General features: G+C 45.3%; 2 protein-coding genes across 4 annotated transcripts; one reads left to right on the top strand and one right to left on the bottom strand.

Moving 5' to 3' along the window:
* Positions 1 to 2,194: 2,194 nt before the first annotated feature.
* LOC104367438 (ceramide synthase 4) lies at positions 2,195 to 14,218 on the top strand. 2 transcript variants are annotated; one of them, XM_033003076.1, is made up of 10 exons: positions 2,195 to 2,468; positions 4,223 to 4,340; positions 6,298 to 6,416; positions 7,589 to 7,646; positions 8,204 to 8,254; positions 8,982 to 9,074; positions 9,511 to 9,639; positions 9,943 to 10,049; positions 12,148 to 12,292; positions 13,378 to 14,218. In XM_033003076.1, the coding sequence occupies exons 1-10, from the start codon at positions 2,302 to 2,304 to the stop codon at positions 13,453 to 13,455; spliced, it is 1,065 nt and encodes a 354-aa protein (XP_032858967.1). In that variant the 5' UTR covers positions 2,195 to 2,301; the 3' UTR covers positions 13,456 to 14,218. The 2 variants fall into 2 exon arrangements, with proteins under 2 accessions (XP_032858967.1, XP_032858968.1); XM_033003077.1 differs by lacking the exon at positions 9,511 to 9,639.
* Positions 10,075 to 21,645, bottom strand: LOC104367439 (kelch-like protein 24). 2 transcript variants are annotated; one of them, XM_033003075.2, is made up of 5 exons: positions 18,449 to 21,645; positions 17,300 to 17,711; positions 16,363 to 16,456; positions 15,524 to 15,574; positions 10,075 to 10,577 (listed from the first exon to the last, which is right to left on the bottom strand). In XM_033003075.2, exons 1-5 carry the CDS (start codon positions 19,368 to 19,370, stop codon positions 10,506 to 10,508), a joined length of 1,551 nt encoding a protein of 516 aa, XP_032858966.1. In that variant the 5' UTR covers positions 19,371 to 21,645; the 3' UTR covers positions 10,075 to 10,505. The 2 variants fall into 2 exon arrangements, with proteins under 2 accessions (XP_032858966.1, XP_032858965.1); XM_033003074.2 differs by lacking the exons at positions 10,075 to 10,577; positions 15,524 to 15,574 and having other exon boundaries at positions 15,866 to 16,456.
* Positions 21,646 to 21,687: the final 42 nt, after the last annotated feature.

Here is a 21,687-nt window from a genome sequence, read left to right as displayed (position 1 = left end):
TCTCTCTATGTCTGCACCGGTGTTGGGAAGCTTGTGAGTGCTATGATACTATTTCTGAATTTAGTGTATCAACTCCCTCCACCCCGTCCATACTAGGGGTATTATAGCACCCAACACAGAGAAGCTGTTGTAGAAAACCTGCAGCAAGACTGTCGTTTGTCTGCTGAAAAAGCCAGCAGACCAGGTGGAGCACCAGGCACCATAGCAGAATCTGAGTCTATTTGTCCTGTACCTTTATCACTGCATGTGCACAGAGAAGGTGTGCATTGCATGTTACCAAGCAGCGGTGGGAGATGTGTCCCTCTTCAAGTGAGCTACGAGAAAAAGAACATTTACTAGTACTCCCAGGCTGCTGTGTGCTGGGTGAGTTGAGGCCTGGCAAAAGCATGGCCCCCGGAATGGCATTGAGTCGTCCCAGCCCAAAATTATGGCTACCACAAATCTGCTGACTCCAGTAGATGTGGACATCTAATGCTGGTTTTGCTCTTATTTTAAGAGCAGTTTGTCACAGTTGTTCCCTTCCCCTTGCATACACTTGGGAAACATCAGAGAGGTACATCCACTGCATTTTTTCATTTAGACGTGTATGCCCAAGGGAACCTTTACTTGGATGGCTACACTTTGAAAGGCATTGCTTTTCATATTCACACAAATACAACAGACACAGTGCCTGCAGGTAAGGGCATCCCTAAGAAACGGCAAGGCATTGTTAAAAAATCTGAAGTCATGTCTAAACAAGGAAAGTGGAAAGGACCTGTAACTTTGGCAGGTTAATGTGAACATGCAATAAAGCAGGCCAAGAAGTATCTTGAGATACAACATGAAAGGCTATACCAGTCTCTGAAACATTGGAAAGACTGCAGGAGTCATGGATAATCAAGGCATATAGCAAGAACACTGAGACAAGATCAGGCTAGAGCCAAAAAATAAGGTGAGCTGCCTGCATATGAATTCACTGCTTAGAAGCCCAGAGAAGATCCATTTCAAGCTGGTGGGTGAGAAGATGTTACATAGGAAACACACTAACTGAACAACAGTAAACCTTCAAACCTTTGTGGCATTCACTCAGGTGTCAAGAGGAAACTCATACTAGAAAGAGTTAAACTACCAACTGTGGAGTGCCAGTTTTTGGTTCGAATCATCTTGCTACCAGAAAAATTTAAGAAGTTTCCAAGTGGGAATGTGAGGAGCTACAACTATCTGTAGTCACATCCAGACTGGTCAGACCAGTAGAAACTGTAATAAATGATGGAATTTGTGGAAACACAGTTGAACATATTATTATAGGAAAGAGTCCCCGTGGGTTTTGTATGAGAAAATTATGTCTCAGTCTGCTGGAGTTAACCCCAAAGAGTCAATGAGCACACACAGAGGAGAGAACCTGCTACCTACTCAGCTTTGCAAAGGCATTCAGAAAGGTCCCTCACCACAGACTTAAAGAAATCCACCTGAGGTTACCATGAGACACCAACAGGGATTTTTTTGCAGCTATGTATTTTTGCAGGTGCCCCAAAAAGGAGGAAGAAAAGGCAGATGGCAAAACGGGCTTATAAAGTTACTCATGATGGTGATGATGGTGCAGAGTGACAGCAAGCAGTTGCAGAAGGTTTTAGGTACTGAGGGACTGAGTGATAAAACCCAAGTGAAATCGAATATGGAGGAGAGCAATGTGGTGCACATGAGAAAGTCTCCTGAAGTGCTGGGCTGAGCGTTAGCACTTCAGAATAGTTTTGGGGAGCAGTATATCAACTTAGTGCTCAGTATGTGATGGTTCAAAATGCAAATAGAATATGGGATGTTGCTGGGCAAGATGGAGGAACCAAATCTGAGACTGTTGGGGCCCTGAGGGTGCCAGAAGATCTTAATGTCTGTGGCCAATCTCACCTGGAACCTCTATCCACACCCTCTGCCAGGTCACAGAGCTGATTAATAAGTGAGGGCTTTGCAGCCTGAGAAGGAAGAGGCTGGTAGAAAGAGAAGCCCCTGTTGTTACTGTCACCAGATAAGAGCTTCAGTCATCTGTGTAGCAGAGTGTAATTGAAGTTAGCCACCTCCTTGACACCCACTAAACTACTTTCTTGTACTAGGACATCTTGCCCCACCTCCAAGCTCATGGGCAGGTCAGAACAAGCAATGCTATTTCAACTAGTCTGAAGTCATGAGATTGAATAAGAGGTGGGGAGGGTGAATGATGAGCTGTTGAGCTAGGAATCCTGATTTAGGAGGGAGTTTTATGCCTTACTGCTAGCTGCTTGCCGAATCCCAGAGCCTCTGCTTTCTGTGCCCACCATATTGACCAGGATGGGACTATCAGAGGGGTTCTGGCACCATGAATATTGGCTGCCACCTGGAGCTACCTGGGAAGACATGAAGGAGTCTGCAAACATACACTATCCACAGCCTCAGAACCTCTTGCTCTGCATCCCTGGTGCCCTACTCTTGATCATTGTCCGATCCATTTTTGAAAGGTGAGTGCAGAAAATCTGGTTTCTCCTATGCTGGTTGCCACCAGTGTCTTGCAGGATTGCTCCAGACTAATCCTTGCCTTCTTCCTGACCACTACAAAGTAGACAGGGGATTGTACCCAAGAATACTGAATCTCTCTGCTCTTTGTGGCATAGGGCATTTGTGTGAATGTACATTTCTCTTTGCCCTGCTCTCCCTCTCTCCTCTACTTGTAACATAACCTATACCAGCAGCTGTGAAAGGACAGGTCTGTCACTCAGTCATACCTCAGCTGTGGGTGGAGGGTCCCTCTGGAGAGAGTCCAAGTGCGAGCTTGCAACAGAGATAAGGGATTTGCTAGGTACATCAGTGTTGGGAGCTCCCAGGTGAGCCAGGGTTCAGCCTGATCCTAGAGGATGCTCCCAAAGGTGGTATGTGAGCCCCTCAGCACAGAGGCAGAAGGAGGGGATGACCATGGCTCCTGGAGCTCGTTGTGGGACCACTTTGCTCACACCATTCCTTGTCCAGTTCCGCCCTGCCGTCTCCTCCCGGCACCAGAGGTCTCGAATTCAATCAGAGGTGATGTACTCCATTGCCCTAGCTGTGGACGTTCGCTTGTCTGAGGGAAATGGTACTCCCCAGGGGAGCCTGAGGACCAGCTGGCATCTCCCAAGGACTCCATGTGGAAACGAGACAGTTCCACCTGGCTCAGCACAGGAAATGGATTCAGCCTGGGCTTTGGGCCCCTTTTCCAGGAACACAGAGACTAGCACACAGAGAGTTACAGACCCAACCCTCATGCACAGGAAATTGGGGAAACAATCAATCAAAGCAAGGCACTGTGCTTGTGTGGGCAGACCTCCCCACCAGGCAGAGCAGGACTTCAAGGTGGGGGAGGGGGAAGTGATGAAGCAGCAGCAAGGCTGTGCTCAGCAAACCTGCCCTCAGCTGAGACATAGGATTTCTCCTGTGGCCTAGAGGAGCTGGGTGAACACTAGCCCATCTCCCTGGAAAGCTGGCTCCTGCTTGCTGTGCATAGCCATATGAGAAGCTGTGGCAGACAGGGGCTGTAGGAAGAGCCAGAATTAATTCTGGGGTCAACAGCTCTCCCCTCAAAGGTGTTGCACTTGCCTGGCTTACTAGAAACAAAGAAACAACAAGAATTTTATAAATCAGTGTCTCCCATTAGAGCTTTGCTGGGGTTTCCTGCAAAGTTAATGTTTCTTGAAGGAACCAGCATATCCCCATGTGCTCTGTCCTTGGCTCCCACTTCAGCCAGTGGTCGGGTACCCTGGACACAGCACGTGAGACACTCAGACACTTGCAGACTCATTTCATGACACAATCTGGACTGCTTGAGAATGTTGTAAAGGGGACCAGCATGCACTCCCAACACAGAGAAATACAAGGTGTCTCACAGCCTCAGGAGGAGAATTAATTATTGCCTACTTTGTAGTAGTTATTGTTGTCTGCACTGCACATCCAGCATTCCCCACCTTTGCCTTGGTGCCACTGTGTCTCTTGAGAAAGATCATTGACCTGACAGAGGCACTAATCCTTATGTGTCCTTCCTGGGTCCCTTGGGCTGTGCATGTGTAGCTGGGGTAGTGCTGGACCCCTTGGGCTGGGTATGTAAGCATCCAGGGTAGTGCTGGACCCCTGGTGCAGGGCATATGTGCACAGAACACAGCACTGGCAGGATCTTGCTCTTGGCTAACCCTAGCTCACAGCACAGGCACATGCATCCTCTCCAGGATTAATTCCTTTCCTCTTGCAGAACCTTGGCTCTGCCCTTGGGCAGGAGGTTGGGTGTGAGTGACAAGCTGAGGCCCAAAGTTCAGCCCAATGTCATGCTGGAAGGCTTCTATGTTCTGCTGGGCAGGACCCCAAAGGAGGTGAGTGTCCCCTGCGTCCTGGTGTCCTGAGAGCCTACACAAGCAGTGCCTTCACTCTGTCCACATACCCCAGCTAAAACCCCCAACCAAAACAGCCTCAGAGGCAAGGCAGTTGCTGCTAACTATCCTTCCAGGGAAGAAAATATATAATCAGATACTTCAGCATCGTTCAACAGCTGCAATCCCAGCACTCCCTAACCTGCTGCACATCAAATACAGCAGGTCGTATGAGAACCGCTGGCTCTGGTAAGGAGTCAGCCATCACCCCGTTTGGGTAGAGTCTATGGATAAGGTTTGTTATTTTTAGCAGAACTACAAGTCCTTCAGAGTCATAAAATCATTTAGGTTGGAAAAGACCCTTAAGATCATAGAGTCCAACTGTAAACCCAACACTGCCAGTTCCACCACTAAACCATGTCTGTAAGCGCCATGTCTACACGTCTTTTCAATACCTCCAGAGATGGTGACTCAACCACTTCCATGGGCAGCCTGTTCCAATGCTTGACAATCCTTTCGGTGAATAAATTTTTCCTAATATTCAACCTAAACCTCCCCTGGCACAACTTGAGGCTCTCATCTCATTTCTTGTTACCTGGGAAAAGAGACCAGCACCCACCTCGCTACAATCTTCTTTCAGGTAGTTGCAGAGAGGGATAAGGTCTCCCCTGAGCCTCCTTTTCTCCAGACTAAACAACCCCAGTTCCCTTGTGCTCTAGACCCTTCACCAGCTTTGTTGCTCTTCTCTGGACACGCTCCAGCACCTCAGTGTCTTTCCTGTAGTGAGGGGCCCAAAACTGAACACAGTATTTGAGGTGTGACCTCACCAGTGTCAAGGACAGGGGGACGACCACTTCCCTAGTCCTGCTGGCCACACTATTTCTGATGCAAGCCAGGATGCTGTTGGCCTCCTTGGCCACCTGGGCACACTGCCGGCTCACATTCAGCCAGCTGGTGACCAATACTCCCAGTTTCTTTTCCACCTGACAGCTTTCCAGCCACCCTTCCCCAAGCCTGTAGTGTTGTGGGGGGTTGTTGTGACCCAGGTGCAGGACCCGGCCCTGAGCCTTGTTGAACCTCATACAACTGGCCTCAGCCCATCGGTCCAGCCCGCCCAGGTCCATCTCTAGAGTCCTTCAACCCTCAAGCAGATCAACACTCCCACCCAACTTGGTGTCAGCTGCAAACTTACTGTGGGTGTGCTTGAGCCCCTCGTCCAGATCACTGATAAAGCTATTAAACAGAACCGGCCCCAGTACTGAGCCCCGGGGAACACCACTTGTGACCAGCCACCAGCTGGATTTAACTCCATTCACCACCACTCTTCGGGCCCAGATTATGACTCCTGCTGATGCATGGATTTTAAAATTATTGACTTAAATTTGTATGAAGCTTTGTCAGATTAATTAAAAATTTCTCATAAACTCATCTTTACATTCATTTTAATCACAGTTCATAAATCTTAAGACTGGGTAGTTTTATTTGGAATTCATGCATAAAATAGTGTGTGTTGGAAATCATGCTTTTCAGCCTGTAAATGCGCAGTCACTCAAACAGATGTTTTTTCTGACATTACTGAGTGAACTATGCGCTTGTTTCTTTATCATCACAAGCTAAAGCTTCTTTTGTCTCAAGTTTGCGATCTGTAGCTGATAACTATCAGTCAAAATTGCATCAGAGGTGAAAAGAAAATGTATTTAGACTTTTATACCAAAGACTTTAAATCCCATTGTGTACAGCTGGCAAAATTAAACCAGGGAGAGCCCATGCCAGAATTATCTGGAAGTTCACATATGCAAATAGAGGTGATATGATTGATTTTTTTTCCAAAGAAAGGTGTTCTTCAGGGAAACATGGACCCACAGTGGCAGAGGCAGCCTGCAGGAACCTAAGCTCTTCCACCCACACAGGGACAGACAGCCTTAGGAAGTCTCAGTCCTGCTTCCCGGATGTTTTCTAGGGGGACCTTGTTTCCCTGGCCAAGCAAAGTGACCTGCCAGTCGAAAAGGTGAAGATCTGGTTCCGGCACCGGCGGGCCCAGGACCGGCCCAGGGTGATGAAGAAGTTCTGTGAGGCCAGGTAGGTGGGACAACAGAGGCTTTTGGTGATGGAGACCTCCAGCAAGGTCTGAACACCATCACCATCCGCTGCCCAGTCCTTAGCCCAAACACACTCCCGGAGGAGCCCACTGCCAGCTGTGGCTGCGAAAGGAGACTTTGTACCATGAGGCTGGGTCCCACCACTGCACGCTGCCAGCTTCATCCTTCCTTCCTTTCCAATTTTAACTTTAAGAAGTTAAAATTGCCTCAAAAGAGTCCACTGGCCTTGATGGAGATCAGGTTTAAATCTCAGATGCTGGAGGGATTTGAGGAGATATGCCATTTGCAAAGCGCATCATACTGCTTCTCAAGATGAACTTGACATGAAATTCAAATTTTAAAATATTCTCAATGTGGATTGTTGGGCATAAAATAAATCCATGAAGTGCAGTTAGTAAGCAGTACAAGCCATGAACAGAGGGAGGTAAAAACTGAAAAACACTAGAAAGTATTCATTTTCCTCAAGTTATTTGCTCCCCTGAACGAAATCTTCCTGCATATCTCAGTAATATATAGAACCGGAAGGGAATGAGGAGTTACCAAGTGTCTTGATCAAAAGAATCAACTTATCTCTGATTCTTAGCTCCAGGTTTAATGCTAAATGTACACAAAGACCCCCATCAGGTATGAGATCTACTTTCCCTCCCACTCTGAAAAATAAATTATTCAGTGCTTGAATCCTGTTGTTATGCTTTTTAAAAAATATTCTCCTGAAAGCTTGCTCAGTGATCCACACTGCAGCATTTCTGAGGAAACTAACAAAACCACCGGTATCCATCTGACATGACTGGGAAAAAATTAGGTGCCTTCCACAGGCTGTGGTGTATAAGTGTTTGCATAGGTGAGCCACAAACACCCACATAAAAAGAGATGGGTAGAGGCATCTTGGTAGTCATGCTGCATCCTGTTTAATGCTGACGGATTATGCCAGGAATTTGGGCACAGTGTGGTCCACAGCAGACCCTGGGTGGGCTGTGGATACTCTGTTGCCTTAACAGCACACGCGTGCATGTGCAAACGGAGCTGAGGTTCTGCAAATCCCTGTCCAAATAAGTATAAACTCCCATGCGCTTTGCAGCATCCTGGGCACAGCCTGGGGAGCTATTCCAACCCTGGAGGAAGTTGTAATTTCTTGGGTTTTTTCTGTTTTAGCTGGAGATTTGCATTCTATTTCACCTCATTCTTCTCTGGGCTGGGACTCCTGTATGATGTAAGTACATGGGCAGGGTGATGCTTTGGAGTGACACTATTCAAGGGTTCCTCACTCATGGCAAATGCAGCCAATGGTCCTGGGCCGTTTCAAAGAGCCCATCCAAAGGTCATGTGTGGCCATGACTAAGGGTCTAAAGCCAAAGAATGACAAATTCAAGGGCATGGAGCAGAATTATCCCCAATCCTGATCCAGCAGAACCGTCCCCCTTTCCTTGAGTGGACCTGGCTAGGTGTCAGTGATGTTACCGTGGTTTCCTCCTTGTTTTAGATCACTGTGTAAGTGATTCCCACTGATAACCGACACGCAGCCCTCGCATCTCAGCCAAGAGCAGACCCTGTGCTAATTGTGGCTGCTGCCCACTGCATATTGAGACTTTTCATGTGACATCACTACTGACAAATGCATTTTGCCAACCACTTTTTTCCAAAGCTCAGAGGCAGGTGGGATCTAGCACAGGCACACTGATTTCTTGAAGTGCTTCTTCAGATGGTCATTATGTGTCATTAAAAGGCTGTGAGTCTGTGAGTTCTTACTGCAGCTTTCTCTCTGCACAGAAGCCCTGGTTTTGGGACCACACTGTGTGCTGGCTGAGATTTCCACAACAGGTGAGCAACAAGTACATGGACTCACAGGATAATTCATATTGAAAGGGGGACCAGGAGGTCTCTTATCCAACCTCCTGCTTGCATCATTCAGCTGCAAGATCAGACCAAGTTACCCAGGGTTTTCTCCAGTCTAGTTTTAAAACCTTCAGAAATTACAACAATACAACCTCTCTGGGCAATCTATTCCACTGTTTGACTGACCTCATGATGAAAAAGTTTCTCCTTTCATCCACCTCTCTTATCTCAACTTATGCCTGCTGTCTCTCATCCTCACACCATGGCAAACAGCTTAACTGTCTTCCTCACAAGCTCCTTGTAGGTTCTCCATACAAGAGCATTCAGGAAGTCTCTCCCTCTCAATGAGTTTCTCTGTAACCCAACCCTGGCTGGAAGCAGCTCTGTGTGTGTGGCTACAAAAGTGGTGGTCAGGACATCCCTCAACCTCTCAAAGCAGGGAGTGAGATGAGGTGTCCAACCCCCTGCAGAGGGGAGACCCCAGTTCCTCTCAGTCTCTCTGCAGACCGGCCAAGGCTGGTCCTGGCTTTGAACTAGGCTTGACAGTGCATCAGCAAACAGTTCAGTCACAGGAAACGAAAATTTAGGCATGACCAACCCTATTGTCCCAAACATGGGTGGAATGAAGGGGCCTTGCCTGGGAAGATCCTTCCCCTCTCCCATCCCCAAGGGCTAGGGAGGGGTGTCACACTGCTCGTTGCTTGTCTCACAGCCTCTCCCATCTGCATTGGACTGGTTCTACCTGCTGGAGCTCTCCTTCTACTGCTCCCTGGTGGCCACCCTGCCCTTTGATGTCAAGAGGAAGGTGAGTGACAGCAGCACAACTGCAACCCACTGGCTTGGACGGCCCCTGCCAGGAGGCTTTCCTCTCTCCCTGTCAACTCCCCAGGAGTGCAAAGGACAAGGCAAGCATGCTGCTGCAAAGACCCCTAAGCACATGAGCTCCCTGCAGCTCTCATATCCCAGCGTTGCACCTTACACTGGGTCCCACTCGTGCAGTGTGTCCTTCCTGCCTGCTAGGCCAGGGAAGTGCTGGGGGCTCACATGGGGTCCCTACGCCTGGCCAGGGGATAGCTGCTGGGTGGACATGGCATCATGGCCCTTCCAAGCTCTGGTCTCAGGTGCAGTCTGAACCAGAGGGCTGTGTCCTCCTGGTGGGAGGAACTAGGCTGTTGTGCATCCAGGAAGAGGTGCTGCCTGGTCAGGGTAAGACTGACACACAATCTCTCTTCTTATGCCAGGACTTTAAAGAACAGATCATCCACCACATTGCCACCATCACTCTGATCTTTGTCTCCTACTGTGCTAATCTTATACGGTTTGGGATGATAGTCATGCTGGTCCATGATGCCTCTGATTATATTTTAGAGGTGAGTTACCCTCACCCAGAAATGCAAAGCTGTGTTTGTGTGTGTGGGTAGCACTGGGAACTGTTTGACTTACTATATGACACATGCAGATGTGTTGGCCCACACAAGAGGGCCACATATGTACCACACTGGCAGTACATTTAGGAAGTATCAGAATTACTGCTCTTCAGGAAAAGTAAGTGAGTGCACAGGGACTGGAACACATCCCAACAAGCCTGGTAACCCTTACAGGACATGGGAGATCCCCCAGCCCCCTAAAAGAACACAGGCACATGGGACATACAGCACTTTGTCTCTCTACAGCTTGCCAAGATGCTCCATTACATGAAATGGAAACGAGCCTGTGAAGCAGTCTTTATTGGTTTTGCTGTGGTTTTCATCATATCCCGGCTTGTCATTTTCCCATTAATGTGAGTTACATTTTAATGTTCTCTGAACATGGGTGTTATGTGCTATTCGAGCTTCTGGAGAGATGACCCTCCATGCTGAGAGGAGGAAAGTCAGGGACAGGACACTACAGGTAAGCTCAAAGATTAATCCAATTGGAACAGAGGAACCCAAGGAAAAAAAAAAAAAAAAAAACAAACAAACGAAAATACCCCAGAGTTTTAACTATATTAATGAATTAACTAAATTAATCTAGGGACACAGCCTCTGCCCGCCATTTTTACATTCTCACAGTCTCTCCTAGGCAGGGACTGTCTCTCACCTGGAGGTCTCTCTCATTCTGTGATGAGATGCTTACTTGCAGCCACAGCAGCTGACTTCTCATGAGCTACTGTGGCACTGGGAATGTTTTAGGACTGTCTTTCTTGATCCTCTTAAAGCCATCCCCACCACAGTCTGAGGGTAATCCTTCTTTGTCTCTACTCCTGCTCAAGACCTGGTGTGACTCTTCCAGTGTATAGGAAGTGGTGTCCTGTCACAAACACTGGCTCCTACAAGAGAAAGAAGGTACAAACTGTACAGGTTAGAATTTCCCAATAATTTCTTAGCAGACTAAAAAAAAGGCCTGCTTAAAGCTTTGTTAAGATAAAATTAATATAGAAACAATGGCATAGTAATTTAAAGTGACCCTTCATCTACTTGAAGTAGAACAAGAAAATTGTGAGTACAAGCTAAGGATTCAGGAAGTAGGATACATGCTGGGAGGATATCAGCAATGATACCTCTGGAAGCCACACAGGCACCAGTCTTGGAGAATGGCTGTTGCCAACACACATCTGACCATGCTCTCAGCCTTTAACTACGCTGAAGTTGTTGCCCTTTCTTTACAACTGCCAAGTCGCCTGGAAAACCTGATCCCAGTTGACTTCCCAGAAACTCACTCCACAACACTTGCATTATATTCTAAGGTTTCTGTTTTCTTTCAAAACCAAACTTTTAATTTATTACACCCAGAATAATTTTTAAAATAGGACATGTTATATACACATAAGGACAAGTCAGCATTGCTGTCCTCTGTTCCTGCTCCGACTCCATACCAGCACTGAAGATGCTGAGTTTTGAATGTTGGTCCAGCTGCCATTTAATTTGGATGCCTGTGAGATTGACTTTGCGTAACAAGAAGTCGCAGATTCTGGCGGTGAAATTGTTCCCTTAGAAAAGCAATAAAAGATTGAGGTAACTTTCCTGAGAAAGAAACTAGAATAACCATGATTTCAGTTGTCTCCACTGAAAAAAAGTCAAGCCCCATTATCTCAACCCACTGTATCATAACAGAAGGACAAAGAAAGTAACAGCTGTCCCAGGTCAGACCAAGGGTCTGTCTAGATCAACACCTGTCTGCATCAGCAGCAAGAAGCAGAAATCTAGGAAGGCAAGAACAGAGTAAATAGGTACTATATTCACAATGTTTCCCAGCTTCCAACATGTCTTAGATTTCATGTCTTAGATAACTTGCCGAGGATGACACATACTAGTGTCCATCATTTCTCTCCTGTACCAAACAGCTCTCTGTTCTGTCTCCTCTCCATTTCCAAACCAGTGCTTTCCTCCTTTCTGTCCTTGTCTAAATGATGATAGAGAGTTTCTGTGACTTCTGCCAAAAATAATGCCCTGCCCAATGGCTCATCTGTACCCTCAACTCTTCTCTAACTTCAGTTAAAACAATAATTTATAATCTTTTTATTTAAGTGCCAGTAGCCAGGTCCCCTTATGACTTAATTTTTGTCCATTATTCCTCTCCAGACTCATTTTAGGAGAAATGCTTCCTGTTCCTTCTTCTTCTGGGAAGCATTGCAGGTTTCCAATAACCAACCCATCTGCAAAGACTATCGCATTGTTGATGATTTTAATCAGGTCCTCTGGGGACTGGGACATGCTTTGTGAGAGCTGGGCAGAGCATGAAGCCTGAAGGTGCAGTCCTAGCACAGCTCAGCTCTGCCCTGGGGTCACATGAGCCAAGTAGTTGTCCAGAAGGACACCTGACCCTTGTAAGTGTGAAGATATTTGGCTTGCTTTAGTCTTGTGTCTTCTGATTTGTCTCTCCCTCTCTCTTACCCACAGCACATACTATTACTTTGTGACGAAATTTCAGTTGTTCCTCATAAGCTGTCTGATAAACACTTTCCTGATGATCCTGCAGTTGTTACACATTTTCTGGTCCTATCTAATCATCCAGATGCTCTTCAGTGTCATCCTCCATGGTGCGGTATGAAAAAAATCTTTGTCTCCTCTGTGCCACCACTACTCATGAGAGACCATGAGACCCAGGGTGACTCCTGCATGCCTGCAGGGAAGGGGTGGGAGGAATGAGACTGCCCAACAAACAGCCCCAAAACTTCTGAAGTCATGTGTTGGCAGTTGTGCAGATACCCTTGGTCACAGAGAGCAGAGCAGCAGATCACTTAGTTTGCAGCTGTGTCCTAGTGACGTGGAGCCATCCACAGTCTTTTCCCCCCACTGACTAACAGCTTCTCAGTATGCAGTTTGCAAGACTAGGAACCTGCTGGTATGTCAGAAGTGGAGTAAGGAAGGAGCAATCAGGTAAGGCTGGTAGGTAGCATGGTGTATATTTGCACCTCTGAGTTTTGGGTGTATTCCACATGCTTTTGATGCATGCCAGAGTTTGCACAGGGATCACTGAAGAAACCTTGTCATCAGAGATGACAGTTCCCTGGCCTGCTTTGCTAACATAAACAGATGGTAGTTTTGTCAAGGCTTTGAGGATCTGTGGCCAGAAAAAAAAACACAAAACACCACAGTGTTGGTGTTATGCTTTCAGTTTACCTTGAACTACTCCTTCATTGAAGTTAAATTAAGAAAAAAAAAAAATTTCTGGAGGAAATGGTGGATCATACTCTCATCAAGTTTGTAGATGATTGCAAAATGAGGAGACCAGTCAGTATGCTCACTGGTGAAATACGTGTTGACTTGCAGAGCTTTGTCAGTAATAAACTGCACAGGAAAATATGCAGAATAACTATACGTAGAATACATACTAAATTATTTTCAGAAGGTCACACTATGAGAACATTATTAGGGTGACAAAAAAAAAAAAAAGCATTCAAAAGTTAGATGAAATTGTAACAAAGTCAACCTCTGGCTGTTTAAGTCAACCTCCTAATGCAGGGACAATTGCAACACTGGCTATAAGGACATGATCATATGTATCATTTTTATTTTAGCTGTCAGGTTAACACACCAATGTTGTGAATGAAAACAGGAGTAGTCCCCTGCAATATATACCATGATGTAGTTTTTGCAGCTTATTTAAATAGTCTTTCTTTCCTACAGAAAAGAAAAGATGCCAGAAGTGACACTGAAGAAAGTGACAGGAGCGAAGCAGAGGATCTAGCAAAGAACGAAGTGTAATGCAGGTCTTGCTGCAAAACACGAAGAGCCAGGCAGACTCTTAAAAGCAGGGAGGCGGAACAGGACCTCAGGAGAGAGGCCACACAGGCTCACGGACGGCTTCACAGGAGTCTGCTTAAGTCATCATCCACTGTCTAGATGAAAGTGAATATCATCATAGCATTTACAGGCAGTTAAGTCACTTTGGGAGATGATTTCTTCACTTCTCCTGTTGTGACCATTCTTTTACTACTACTCTTATGATCATTTATCCAGGGAAAAAAAGGTCTACCAGCCAAAGCCTCACTGTAAACAGAAGAGGGGTTGAACAAGCTGTTAAAGTTATGACACCTAGCTGTGGTTATCTCAAAAACTTCCCAAAGGTTCCCAAGATAATAAATTGCAACTGCTGAAGATTTAACTGACTTGGAATTTCAGAAGATACTAGTAGTTATTTCCAGCCACCTAATGAAAGGACTTGCATGTCAAAGACACTAGCTTAAGTGGCAAATAAGTTTTCAGTTCAGTTGTATAGTATAAAATGATCGGGCTTCGGGGAAGGATAAACTGCTTCTGCAAATAAGGCCGGGGCAACTGATAACAAGCTGTCTGCTATATGAATTATACAAAATAGCTCATGTCTAAAAGATTTTGCTATCTGAATGTCTACTCGGCGAGAAGGCTCCTAAAATTGAAAGCAACTAAAACTCTTCCAAATGCACACTTGTCCACTAGAAATTATAATTTAGTCTAAATGGAAACTCTCCGTAGGGATGCATTCATTTTGTCGAGGCTTCATTTTCAAAATTGGAAAATAAGTGTTACATTTTAACGGGATAGTTTAGGGGTTAGACAACTTTTCACTTTGTAATATATTGTATCTGATGTAATTTTCAAAATTTATAGTGGAACATAAAATTTAAAGTCAACGTAAAAATGAATTATACCTAAACCAAAGAGTGTTGCACCTAGATTTTGCATGATGCAAAAGTGGTTTAGAGTAAGTCTTACGTCAGTAGGAAAATCTTCTTAGAAACTTGCAGGAGGTCTGATATCACTGCTAACGCAAAGGCTCAGAAAATGCAGAGGACCAATAAATCTACATATATATATATATCTGTAAACAATATAAAGAAACCTGCAAACACTGTCTTTAAAATATGTTTTCTACTCAGATTTGGAGTATACTTCCAAGGGGTCTGACACATTTTACACAAATACTAGGAGAAACTGTTTCTGAGAAATGATAAGAGGTGAAGAACATAGGATGGTATAACTAGAACACACTGCTGTGAAGAACCATGGTCCATCTCCTGCATCTGGCCCATGGAAGGCAAAATATAAATAAAATCAGGAAAGACGTGTGAGAGAAAGGCAGAAGGAACAGAGCCAGCATTCCCCTGAAGGACTTTGACATTCAGATCTGTAGGAAGCAATGCTGAAAGGCAGCCAGCCACCTATCTCTGTGGGACACTGGCCTCCAAGAAGGATGTCACCTAGCCACAGCTAGCTGTACTTTGCTGGGAGTGCAAGACCCTTCATTAGGATACCTGCTGTAAGGGTTCTGCTATCCTGACATAGTTCTCACAGTGGTAGGATTGCTTTTAACCAACACGTGTCGGTAAGGCTTCTCCCATTCTCCATAGATTATGATCATTCTGTTCAGGAAGTACATATTCCTTTCAGTGTTGCTGCATCACATCAAAGAACAGACTCTGCTAACACAGATGACAGATAACACTTGCAGTACAGCCACCCAGGTTGGTGCTGTCACACTCTCCCCTTCTCGTCCAGTTAAGCAGACTCATGAGGCAGCCATTCTCTCAGCTGCTCCATCCTTGGAAGGCCTGAGCACCCTTGGAGGTTCATCCCCTACTGCTAAGGCCATAGTCTGGCTCATCAAACCCACTTCCTCATATGCAGTCTTTAACTAAGGCTACACTCAGGTCCCTGCTCCTTGCACACTCATTTCAGTGCTTTGGGATGGGGATTTTTATTCTGTGTCTGTACAGCAATAAATCTGAAGGGGACTAAGAAAACTGAAGCAAGCCTTAAGTGCCCCAGTTTGCAAATGGTTATCATCACATACCCGAATGCATAAATCCAGAATAGCCTCCCTCCTTCTGTGGTGCTCTCCAGCCTGGAATAAAGGTAATTTTAGCCATAATTACATAAGCTGGGAAACTTGCTTAGTTCTGGCTAAAATGATACTGATACTGGTTATGACTTGACTGCAGTGGTTGTCTGTTTTGTTTTTTTTTTTTATCTGTGTCCTACAGCACTAAGACCCCATACATCCCGCTGAAGATTCCCTTGACACACATTTGATTTATTATTTTACTCCTACAGTATTTTCTAACACTGGTGCAATTACTTTCCTGTCTCTCCCAGCTGTTCAAAGGACAGAGAACCACAGAGGTTAAAGGTCAGAGCAGCCCTTTATTTAGCATCAACCCTGAGGTGTATATGTATCATAACAACGCTTACCAGTATTTCCAATAATGGTGTCCAACCTTTGTGTAGACACAAAGGTTTCACTGTCTTTTGCATCAAGTTCATTTGCCAGGTAGAAAAAAAGACAAAGTTACAAAGGAACAGGTCGATTTTCAAAATGAAAAAATTTCACAGACCAAACTTGACATGATCTAACTCCTATCAGCTGTAAAGCACATGACTTTTTCTTTCTGGTTATGCTGGATCTGGCATCACTTATGCCAATGTAGCAAATCTTCGCACAGAGACACACCCGTGAATAGGAAGGGGGCAAGGGAGTTTGTTATCTATGACTTCGCACATATCAATGTAGGGATCAAAGACAACTACAATGGGGAGGGCACTGTTCCCCTTCCTCTGGCCAAGGAGATAAATTCGTCCATTCACAGTACTGCATCCCATGAAGAACTTCCGGGCCAAGCATTCCTCATCTACCTGGGTCCATTCATCTGTCTCCACATCAAATCGAAAAGCTCCCCCTCCTATGGTGTACAGAGCACCATTCAGTGATGTGATGCAGAGGTCGTACCTAGAAGAGAAGAAACCCTTGATCAGAATTGTCATGGTTTGAGCCTGGTCAGCAACCAACCCCCGCAGCTGGTCACCCTCCCTTCCCCCTCCCCAGCTGGGAACGGGGGAGGGAATTAGAGGGGTGAAGGGAGACTCGCAGGCTGAGATAGGAACAGTTTAATAATGGCAATAAAACGAGAACAATGATGATGATAGAAAAAAAAAAGAAATATATAAACAGGCAATGCACAACGTAATTGCTCACCACCCGCTCACCAATCCCCAGCCCGTTCCCGGCCAGCGACCCCGAGATACCGAGATCCCACAATCGCAATCCCAGAAGCGAGAGAGAGAGAGAGCGCGAGAGAGAGCTCCTTCCCGACCCCCCCTCCTCTATACAGTGAGCATGACGTGCCATGATATGGAATATTTCAGTGGCCAGTTCGGGTCAGGTGCTGTGGCCGTGCTCCCCCCCTGCTCCCTGTGCCCTTGCGCACGGGCAGGACATGGGGAGTCGGAGAGTCCTTGAAGTCTCGGTAGCAGCTGAAAACATCAGTGTGCTGTCAGCATTCTTCCCATACCAAACCCAAAGCTAAATCCAAAACACAGCACTCATCTAGTCCCTGAAAAGGAATATTAACTCTATTCCAGCCCAAACCAGGACAAGAATCAACAGAAGGATCTGGCCCTGAAATATTCAGTGTGACCTTGGTCCTCAAACGAAGAGTCCAGTTTAAACAGAGAATCACAGAAGTGTTGGGGGAACAGGACTTACAGATTTCTCCAGTCTAACCTCTTGCTGGAGCAGGCCTAACACTAGAACTTTTCTTCTCCTGCCAGGTCCCAGAAGATTATTTCTTACCTTGGAAGTGGGGAGAATGAGATGACATCCCAGCTGTCCATCTCTGTGTTCAGTCTTTGCACTCCATCATATACATGTCCATTTTCATCCAGGCCACAGGCCACATAGATCCTGGTTCCCACACTGACTGCATCTCCTCTCTCCACGGCGTGAGCCATAGGACTCATGCTTTCCCACTCTGACTCCATCAGAGCCATGCGCTCCACTGCCGGGATTATCCCTTCATCTGTGCTCCCTCCAAGGACATACAGGTAAAGCCCTGCTCCTACTGCACAGTGGCTATTGCGGGACTTCTTCATGGCAGGCCCTTCCAGCCAGCTATTGTCCAAGCAATTGTAAATAAGTACCCAATCCACACTATACCACACAAATTCATCCCGGAAATATCCTCCTGTCACAAAAAGGAAGCTCCCTGGAAAGACAGCGGAAAAAAGTATCAGTTACATGAAGCCTGAAAATTGCTCCCAAGAACTAGGATTCTCATTTCTCCCTGGACTGTACTGATGAGGTGCAGGATGAGCAGAGAAAAATTACTGCTCTTAATCAGTTTGCAGTATTTGATTCCTCATCTGCACATATATGCTGGGCCTACAGGATGTAATAAGTACTTCCAAGCCTGCTCCCACTCCTGAACAGAATCATGGAAACAGTGTTTGAAAAGAATCTCTGGGGATCTCATGTCCAAATTCCCACTTGAAATGGGTCTATCACCAACACTAAATAAGGGAAGCCATGGTATTGAACTGTCTTGAAAGTCTCCAGTGTTGAAGATTTCACAACATCCACGGGTAAGTTTAACTTAAAGACAACTACAAACAGAAGCCACCATCTGTCAAAACCACCATGAAAGAAAAGGCCAAAAAAATGTGCTGCTTAAAGTGAAGTCATTAGACTCACTCCAGATAAAGCTAATGTAAGTTTAATAGTTTCTGCTATATGAAAAGAAATATTCAGCCTTGTCTAACATTCTCCTAGGACTAAGGAAAACAAAACCATTCTTTGAATTAATATGAACATAAATATGAACGAGGTTTTTAGGAACACTGAACAACACAATTTTACAGGAGAAGCAGCTGAACTCCCTACATTTGAGCCTCTAAGCCTCAACTTCTGTTTCCATTTGCTCAGTTCCACTTCTCTGTAAGTTACCTACTGCTGCCACTGCATACTGGGTGAGGTTCCTGCGCTGCAGTGGAGAACAAGCCTGCCAGGTCCCTGTTTTAGGTTGAAAGAGAAATAATTCTTGCTGTTCCTTTTCATGCTTTCCTCCCAGGACGTATAAGGTGTCATAGCTCCGACCAGCATAAGGACACAGTTCCATATTTTGCCAGCTGAGCGGAGGGCAGCTGTCTAACTTCTTTATTAGTCTGGAAAAGGTATCTGTCTCTCCAGGGTGCTTGCTGCGTTTCACCAAGATATCGAGGAAGGACAAAGTCAGAAAAGTGACCCTGACTTCGCCCACCAAATCCAGAAAGTCTTTCTCTCTCATTGCTGGGTCCTCCATTATCCACCTCATAATACTGTCAAAAACCACATCTTCTTGCGAAACAAAGAGGTCATCACTTTTTAGGAGCTGCATCAGCATTTCTTTGGGTAGTGCTTTAAATTCTTCCTGGTACATCACATCCCCCCAGTGAGTGAGAGCCACATTCATAGCAGATGCATACAGCTCTATAAAGGCAAATCGCTGTGAGTAGATCATCAAGCCCAGGCAGTTGGAAACATGCAGCTCTCTCTCCAGAAATTTCTCACACAACAGTTTCACCCTGTCAAACTGAAAAAAGTCAGCTGTTTCCAGTAAGCTGGTCACATTTTCTCGACTTATAAGCACTTGGGCTGTGTAAGTGAACTCAAGTAGTGCCTGAAAAGGCACTGCATCAATCCCTCTGATCACTATGTGGTATTCAGAGCTCTCTCTTGCCCCTCCAAAAAACATGGCTTCAAAATAACGACTGTGTACTGAAAGTACCCTGCGGCTGACCTGAAAGAGTCTCTCTCCAACCTCAAGAACTGCGTCTGCGATCATTTCTGTCTGAGATCCCAGCTCCTCTGGTTCTTGTGCGGGCTCCATGCTTGTTGACCATCAGGCTGTTAATTTTAACTCAGCCCTTATGTAGCCTTTACTCATGTGAGGTCTCTGGAAACATTATCCCCTCCCTAGCTAGGATAAATATGAGATAAGCCAATCTTGTCCTAAAAATAGAATGTTTTCTACCCTCCTGATTTGCTCTTCAGTCTTTCCTGGTGCTTTCAGAGCAGCAATACTAGGAGAGCTGTATAAACAAAACCCACGTATTTAATTGGCATCTACCTTGTCCAGGTAAGACTCCAGTGAATTAAGGGATCTGATATCCAAACAAAGAGCCTGGACTACAAGGAGGAAAGAGGAGAAACAATCAAAACCTTCCTAAGCACTGACTAAATATCAAAAAGTTGTAGAAGAACACTGAGACCATTTGGAAGAAAAGTATCCATTACAATACTTACCACTTCTGCAAATCAAAACTTGAGACTTCCTGGGAAAAAACACTGATTTCCCCAAAGCCACATCCTTCATCAGTTCAAGTTTAATATCAAATTCCAGACTGCTTGCAGTATTTAGTATATATTTAACTTTATACTTTAGTAAGAGATGGTGGGAAAGAATGAGCCCCCACTCAAACCCAGATGGCTGTCAGATATTCGGTCATCCTCAATCTCAATGCACTAAATAAATATAGTCATAGCGCAAGCAACAGTTCACTGGTTCCACACAGTGAATTTTTCCAAAGTGTTTAGACCAAACTACGAGGTGGAAAGATTTGCGCTTGAACTAGTGCCCCTTATCTCAAAGAGCCCATCCCAGCAAGACTCAGTCTCATTTCTCAGTGGAGTTCAGCAAGCAGAATAATGCCATCTGGACCAAGAGCACATTTTTTTTCCCTGAGCTTCCATCCTGCATTTCTGGAAGAGGCTTCTACAAGACTGCTGTTACAAATGGCTTGTCACATTTAGGAATTAGTCTAATAGAAAAGTGTATACACATTTAAAATTCAGCTATAGAATCATAGAATAGTTTGGGTTGGAAGGTACCTTTAAAGGTCATCTAGTCCAAACCCCTGCCATGAGCAGGCATATCTTCAACTAGATCAGGTTGCTCAGAGACCCATCCAACCTAACCTTGAATTGGCAGGGATGGGGCATCTATCACCTCTCTGGGCAACCTGTACCAGTGTTTCACCACGCTCATTGTAAAAAATTTCATCCTTATATCGAGCCTCAATCTACCCTCTTTTAGTTTAAAACCATTACCCCTTGTCCTATTACAACAGGCCCTGCTAAAAAGCTCATACCTTACCATTTTCATGTACTTATTTGCAGGTACTTGACTCCCAAATATAACCCAGAAGTCTGCACTGAAGAAAAGGACAGCCATGTATCTTGCAATGAAGACTGAACAATCCATTAACTGAGCAGGAAATGTTGGAAACATACCCTTCTAGAATTTGCACACTTAACACGTGAATTCAGGAAGATCTCTCTGTACCCTCTGCATCTAGAGCCTGGAACCACTCAAGAGCTTCAACATGTCTGTTTCCAATGAGATACTCTGAAAACAAGGGAGTGCAGAGAGGATGTGCAGCATGGTATTGCAATCAACCACCAGCAATCTCGCCCACCTAGGGGGTGGTTCAAGACTCTGCTCAGGCTGATGGTGAGCAAGTTCTGCTCCAAGCACTAAATAAGGAATCTCTTAAATTGTGCAATTGCATGAAGAACGAGTGCTGTAGTGTTACAAAAAATTATGTTGGAAGGAACATGACTCCAGACAGCTCTGTGAAGCACTCAATGAACCTCTAGGAGATTAAAATCCAGAAGCACTCAAGTTTACACAGGCAATATGCCACACAAGACAACAGGTCCCTAGTTTCAGTCTCTTGGAAAATTCAGATACACTGAAGTGGAATTTTTATTTACTTCAAGTTCCCATGCATTTCAGAGCTGACCCAGGAGAGGCTATGAATTGGAATATACTCCTGTTGCCAAAATGAACAGCCAATATAGTCTGTTCTTGGCATGTTTTCTTGACAACCTCTAGGAACAAGACTGCTGCTGCCATCAAAACAATTTACTCTGCCACAGCCTCCTCATAAAGGGTCCTCAGGAGAAGCAGGTGGCAGAAGCACGTTACATACAGCCACATATTTCCTACGAGGCAGTATTTAAAAAGCCTAACAGAAATTCATGAGTCCTCAGAAATAGGACCAGATGCTCTCAGTCATTTCTCATCCACTTCCTGTCTTAGAGCGGAACACGGCTTCTGATCTGGTTCCTCCTGACTTTGCTGTGTTTACACACCACCTGAACAAATTTCATTTACATTTACAACTGTGGAGAACTGCAATGTC

The sequence above is a fragment of the Tyto alba genome, unplaced genomic scaffold (assembly GCF_018691265.1).
Source record: "Tyto alba isolate M040663 unplaced genomic scaffold, T.alba_DEE_v4.0 Super-Scaffold_20000042, whole genome shotgun sequence".
In the NCBI taxonomy this organism is placed as follows: Eukaryota; Metazoa; Chordata; class Aves; order Strigiformes; family Tytonidae; genus Tyto; species Tyto alba.
Note: the sequence above shows the minus strand (reverse complement) of the source record. Positions and strands in the feature narration are given on the sequence as shown.